General features: G+C 56.1%; 1 protein-coding gene across 1 annotated transcript; it reads right to left on the reverse strand.

The window, feature by feature from the left end:
• Nucleotides 1-1,433: 1,433 nt before the first annotated feature.
• Nucleotides 1,434-5,178, reverse strand: LOC113220855 (beta/gamma crystallin domain-containing protein 2-like; the record flags this gene model as incomplete). The annotated part of the gene is given in 5 exon segments (XM_031935020.1): nucleotides 1,434-1,563; nucleotides 1,730-1,842; nucleotides 1,928-1,975; nucleotides 2,354-3,850; nucleotides 3,852-5,178. Coding segments are annotated over 5 exon segments (3,115 nt in total), but the record flags the coding sequence as incomplete, so codon positions are not given.
• Nucleotides 5,179-6,741: the final 1,563 nt, after the last annotated feature.

The following is a 6,741-nucleotide window of genomic DNA, read 5'->3' on the forward strand; positions in this document are numbered from 1 at the left end:
AAAAAAAAAAAAAAAAAAAAAAGAAACAAACAAAAATCAAACAAACCAAAAGAACCAAAATGCCTGATAGACACTGCTTTTAGAGTCATTGCTCTTCCTTCTGGTGTCAAACTTAATTTTGGTGGTTTTACAATGTGTGAAAACAATATTGTTGTTTTCACTTTACAAACATGAAATTATTATTAATTATTATTATTATTTTGAGACAAAGTTTCACTCTTGTTGCCCAGGCTGGAGTGCAATGGCATAATCTCAGCTCACCACAGCCTCCGCTTCCTGAATTCAAGCGATTCTCCAGCCTCAGCCTCTTGAGTAGCTGGAATTATAGGCACGTGCCACCACACCTAGCTACTTTTTGTATTTTTGGTAGAGACGGGGTTTCACCATGTTGGCCAGGTTGGTCTTGAACTCCTGATCTCAGGTGATCCCCCAACTTGGCCTCCCAAAGTGCTGGGATTATAGACGTTGAGCCACCGTGCCTGGCCTTTGAAATTATATTGTTAACTTTTCAAACCACAGAGCCCTTCCTCAAAAATCAGAGGTGCCCCTTGGCTGGAAAGCACAGCCCGTCCTGGTCTCCCTCTCTCCAGGATCCCTCTTTTCTCCACCTGGCAGCCAGTGGGATGTTTATAAATCCCTAGTCTGGTTATATGGTGTCCCTGCTCCAAACCCAATCCTCACAGCCTAGCTTGACTGTAAGTCCTGCAGAGCAGTGAGGGGATCTCCCCCCACTGCCCATTGCCTGGCACTGGTGCCTGGCACATATTAGACATGAGTGAGGATCTGTGAGTAAATGAATGAGCAAACATGCATGGAACCTCAGGTCTGACTTGGGGCCTGCAAGCTGGCCCCTGGGGGGCAGGTAACCCGAACATCCCCTTCCACCTCGTCTCTGCTGCTCTCTCCCCTTCCTGCTTGAGCATGCACTCAAACTTCCCCAGGCTACTTTCCCAAGCTGAGCTTGGCCTCAAGCCAGGCTGCCCAATTCCCAGAATCTCTTTCTTCCCCAGTCAGCTACATGGTCAGGAATCTACAGACTAGTCCATATTAAGCCCCTCTGCCCGCTACCCCCATAAGATCTCTCCCAGGAATTTCTTTTCAAATGGAGTCTCACTCTGTCACCCAGATTGGTGTGCAAGCTAGGCTCACTGCAGCCTCCGCCTCCCGGGTTCAAGTAATTCTCCTGCTCAAGTAAGCTTCCTGAGAAGCTGGGATTACAAGCGCATGCCACCGCACTCGGCTAATTTTTGTATTTTTAGTAGACACAGGGTTTCACCATGTTGGCCAGGCTGGTCTCCAAGTCCTGTCCTCAGCCGATCCACCTGCCTTGGCTTCCCAAAGTGCTGGCATTACCGGCATGAGTCACTGCTCCCGGCCTCGGGGATTTCAACTCTAGGCACCTCGAGGTCGTCTCCCACCTGCAACTCACTCACCCAGACAACCCTCCTTAGGGAGCCGATGCCTTAGGGACTCCACTTTGTCCCTGGGGTTCTGAGTTCCATGTCTCCTTCAGGCAGGACCAGCTTCTGACCCCGGAACTCTGGCTCTTCGTACAGCACCCAGCTGTGGGCACAGAGATTCCAGGGTCACAGATGGGGAGGAGTATGTGCCCAGGGCTGCTGGGTAGCTGATGGGGTTTCTCCCAGGCTGGCCTCGTCACTTCTCACTCCCCTCTGCACCCCCCCACCGGGTTCACAGCCAGGTGCCCTGCTGGGCACTCCCCACTCACCAGCCTCGAACTACCCTTATGGAGGCTACAGGGGCCCAGCCTGAGGCATCAACAATGTCTCCCCAGACCTCCCTGCCACTGCCTTGGCAGCCAGACTCCGAGAAGAAGATCACCTGAGAAGGCACAGAGGGGTCCTCAGGCCCTGACCCCAGGCCCCTGCCTCCTGCTGCCCCCACCCGCTTGCCCCCACAGCCCTACCTTTCCAGGCCTGGTGTTCGGCTTGCCCTGGGTCTTTAAGGCTGGGCTCTGAAACGGAGGCAGGTGATAAAGTAAGTCCTGTGGTGTCACTTCTTTCCTGCCTCCCCACAATCTGCCATTCCAAAGATCCCACATCCTCCCTATTGACCCCCACCCCCAAGGAGCTGGTAGAGGATGCTCACACTTGTTCCCAACCCCCAGAGGACTCATCACCCTGTCCCCGGAGCTTGGTGCTCATCACTCGCCTTCCTCAGCTCCCAGGATCTTGGAGCCCCCATGCCCTTTGGAATCCACAGTACAAACCTCCCACGGTAGGGATAGGGAGATTGAGGCCCAGAGAGATGTGGCTTGCACAGGTCAACTGAACCAGACTTCAGACAGAAGGCTCTGCCCCCGGACTCTGACTCCCAGCACCACTCTCTTCACACCACCCAAGGCATCACTTATCCACCCCTCTAGGGGCAGGGCACAGGCAAGCTTCTCCGTCAGGGATGGTCTTTCACTGCAAAGCAGGGGCAACTGTCCTGGCACCTTCCTGAGCCCCAGTGCCCCATGGGGCAGCAGGGCAGATAGTTTTGTGCCCAGCGGTTCTGGGGTGGAGGCCTCCTTGGTGGCAGGCACCAGACTGCCAAAAAGAAGGCTACCTCCGAGACGGGAAGTGGGTCTGCTGCCTCCCTGCAATTCCAACCCCAGCTCTAAGTGGGGGCCCTTGGTTCCTGCTACATGCTTCTTCATCTCAAGAGAAGAGCAGGAGACCTGGGTGGGCCTGGCAGGGTGGAGGTCCCAGGAGAGGTTGGGCCCAGCTTTCTTCTACCTGCGCTGAAGCTTCTCGTCATCACTTAGATAGGGGTTCTCTGGTTCCTCCTCCTCCTCCTCCTCTTTCTCTTCCAATGAAGGCACCTCCTGGGGGCCAGGGCCCAGCACCCATGGCCCTGGCTGGTCCTCCTCAATGGCAAGCAGTGTGGCATACATGGACAGGTAGGAGGAGCGAGGGGCTCGTGGCAGCCGGTGAGTGCGGAGGATCTCAGGGGGCTCCATGCTCCGCAGGGTATCCAGGAATATCTCCAGGTCAGTGGCCAGGGCCACCTCATCCTCCTCCCTCAATGTCTCTGGGCACATCTTGCCCTCAGTGGGGTCAGACAGAAGCTGGGACTCCGTGCTGGCCTCTGCTCCTGTTGGCACTGGGGCACAGGTGCCTCCTGGGCTGGGGGACACCCTGTCCACTGAGGAAGATGGGGCAGGGAGAACAGCAGGGTCCTGCACAACCGCTTTCTGGGTGAGAGATGAGCTGGGGCTCCCTTCAGAGTCCTGGACCCCCTTGTCCTGTTTGGGGAGTGAGGTGGCAGAAGCAGCTGGGTCTTGAATAGTCTCTTCCTTAGTGAGGGGTGGAGCAAGGCTGCCTGCAATATCCTGGACAGCCTCTTTTTGGATGCTAGGGCTGCCTTCTGGGCCCTGGACAACCTCAGCTGACTTGGGGGATGAGGCAGCAGGAGCAGCAGACCCCTGCACCACCTCTTTCTGGGCGGGAGATGAGGCAGCAGGAGCACCAGGGCCCTTCACAACCTCTTTCCCAGGGGGGGACGAGGCAGCAGGAGCACTGGACTCCTGCACCACCTCCTGGGCGGGAGATGAGACCCCAGGAACACCAGGGCCCTTCACGACCTCTTTCAGGGTGGGAGACAAGGCATCAGGAGCACTGGACTCCTGTACCACCTCCTTCTGGGTGGGGGATGAGGCATCAGGAGCGCCGGGGCCCTTCAAGACCTCTTTCCGGGTGGGGGACGAGGCCGCAGGAGCACCGGGGCCCCACACCACCTCCTTCTGGGTAAAGGTGAGAACAGTGGCATTTTCAGAGTTCTGAACAAACTTATTCCTTGGGGACGATGGAGCAGAAAGACCTCCTGGGCTGGGGACATCCTTCCTTCCTTATAGAGGATGGAGCAGGAGATTGTTCAGGGACTGTCACATGTTCCCTCCTCACCATGGGCAGGACGGTGGCAGCAGGGGGGTCCACAAGCCCTTCCCTTTTTATAGGGGGCAGAACAAGGGGAGTGAGCTGGGCCCTGGCGTGAGTGGGCACCACAGGCTGCTTTGCAGGGTGGGCTAGGCTTGGAGAGGGGACATGGGTCTGGAGTCTGGGAGAGGAGGGGACTGATGCTTGACCCTGAGAAGTCTGGAGAGGGAGCTCAGTGGAACTGGGGGCTCCCAGCACCTGCCAGAGCTCACAGGCCCTGGCATCCAGGGCTCTGCCCTGGTCTCAATCTGGACAGGCTGCAGGGACATCCTGATTCTTAGGCAGGTGAGCACTGGCTGGGATGCCTGTAGAGACCAGGGCAGAGCTGTCTTTAAGCTCTGCTGTCCCGGTCTCAGGCAGCTGCCTCAAGGCTGCCCCCACTGTGCTGCCCAGACCTGTGCTTCTCGGCACTCCAGCTGTGGGCCTGGGCAGGTGGCTGGCACGGGGGTTGTGCCCAGCAGGTAAGAGGTTACTTAGCACTTTCACAGCCTGGCTGCGGCTGGGCAAGCCTGGTGGGGAGCCCACTACCACTGGCTGCACCATGCGGGTGACCTGACGGCCCCATGGCAGGGCCTCGCCTGAGGACATTGGCCTCACAGTCACAGAGCTGCTCACCCGCCGGTCCACATGACCTCTCACCACCGTGGTGGTCTACACGGTGCGTGTCACTCGGTGTTCCTCGAGGCTCCGGGAGCTCCCACTAGTGAGACCTACACCTGGGTGGGGACTTGGCTCTCCGGGCCCAGGCAGGGGAACCAAAAGCTCAGTCCTGGCCATAGCTCCCACACGTGGGGGCTCAGTCCTAGGATCTTGGCGGCTGCCATGACTCTGGTCCACAGCCTCCTTCAGCCTCTGCTCAAGCCTTTTCTCCTTGGGAGGTGGTGTGTACTTCTTGGAAAAGATGGGTCTATGGCTCTGGAAGTTCTTGGAGCCAGCTGCATCCCGAGGGCCCTGGCAATTCACGGTCTCTTCTTCCTGTGTTGCAAAGCCATTGACTTCCTCTCGACGGCTGAACTCAAACATCTCCTTCTGGGGGGCTTCCATCTGGACCCCTGACACCAGGGACACCTTGTGAAAACCATGTTTGATCTCTTCCTGGGCAGGGGGCCGCTGCCGCCATGTCAGTGCGGCACTTACCACTCGGGCCTTGGCCCAGGCCATGGGCACACCTGCCTCCTCCAGGTGGGGCCCTGGCAACCTGTCTGGAGGCGTCCTTGTCCCACTGTGGTCCAGCTCCCTGCAGAGGAGGGAGAGAGATGAGGGTCAGAGGGTGGTGAGAGTGGCTTCCCGAAGTGCAGAATAGCCACCCCTAGCCCAGTCAGGCCAGGAACCTCAGGCAAATCGCTTGGCCTTTCAGGTCATTGTGCTGTCATCTGTGAAATGGGCATGGTAGTCTCAACTCTGATTTGGTTGATCAGAGCTCTGCATCTATCCCTCTCCCTGACTTTCAGGTGATCTCCTAGGTCAGGGTCCCTCAAAGGTGAAGCTGAGGCCTGAGCCCAGATGGAGAGAAAAGAAAGAAGGCAGAAAGGAAGATGCAGCTGACCCACAGGTCTATGGGGGCACTAGGGCTCTGCCCACAGAGCCCTAGGTCTAGTCCCCCAAGAGCTGAAAACTAGAAAGCCGAAAACGGGACAAGCGTTGTTCTAACTCTGTTTGGGAAATATGGGCTCTGGCCTCAATCAGAGCTGGGTTCCTTAGTTGCTCACTAGCTGGCCATTTCTCCCCTTCAAGCATCAGGGTCCTCAGCCACAACACTGGAGTCTTGCCAGAGTCCAGTAAGAGAAGCAATGAAACCTCCCCCTGCCCTTTTTTTTTTTTTCTTTGAGACAGGATCTAGCTCTGTTACCCAGGCTGGAGTGCAGTGGCATGATCATAGCTCACTGCAGCCTCAAACTCCTGGGCTCAAGTGATCCTCCTGCCTCAGCCTCCCAAGTAGTTGGGACTATAGGCACATGCCACCACACCCAAAATACTCGCTTTATAACCTAAAATGCTGGCTCATCAACTTTCTGCTGTCACCTTGAAGATTTGTAACCAAACATTAGCAGGTGTGCACACGTGTATATGGGCATGAGCACCTGCTGATGGTCTTCAGAGCACAGGGGCAGGTGTAGGTCTAAATGGAATCTCTCAGAGCTGGGTACAGTGGCTCACACCTGTAATGCCAGCACTTTGGGAGGCAGAGGCGGGAGGATTGCTTGAGGCCAGCAGTTCTAGACCAGCCTAGGTGACACAACAAGACTCTACAAGTCTCTACAAAAAAATTAAAAGAATTAGCCAGCATTGTGGTGTGTGCCTGTAGCCCTAGCTACCCTGGAGGCTGAGGTGGGAGGATCACTTGAGCCCAGGCTGCAATGAGCTATGATCATGTCACTGCACTTCAGCCTGAGTGACAGAGAGATCTTATCACTAAAAATTGTTGTTATTATTTTTTGAGATGGAGTCTCACTCTGTCGCCCAGGCTGGAGTGCAGTGGCACGATCTCAGCCCACTGCAACCTCCTCCTCCCAGGTTCAAGCAATTCTCCTGCCTCAGCCTCCTGAGTAGCTGGGATTACAGGCATGTGCCACCATGCCCAGCTAATTTTTGTATTTTTGGTAGAGACTGGGTTTCATCATGTTGGCCAGGCTGGTCTCAAACTCCTGACCTCAAGTGATCCACCCGCCTCGGCCTCCCAAAGTGCTGGGATTACAGGCATGAGCCACCACACCCGGCCTTATTTTTGTTTTTATTAAAAACTTTTTTAAGGTCAGGCACAGTGGCTCACACCTGTAATCCCAGCACTTTGGGAGGCCCA

Source organism: Piliocolobus tephrosceles, unplaced genomic scaffold, assembly GCF_002776525.5.
Source record: "Piliocolobus tephrosceles isolate RC106 unplaced genomic scaffold, ASM277652v3 unscaffolded_14864, whole genome shotgun sequence".
Classification (NCBI taxonomy): Eukaryota; Metazoa; Chordata; class Mammalia; order Primates; family Cercopithecidae; genus Piliocolobus; species Piliocolobus tephrosceles.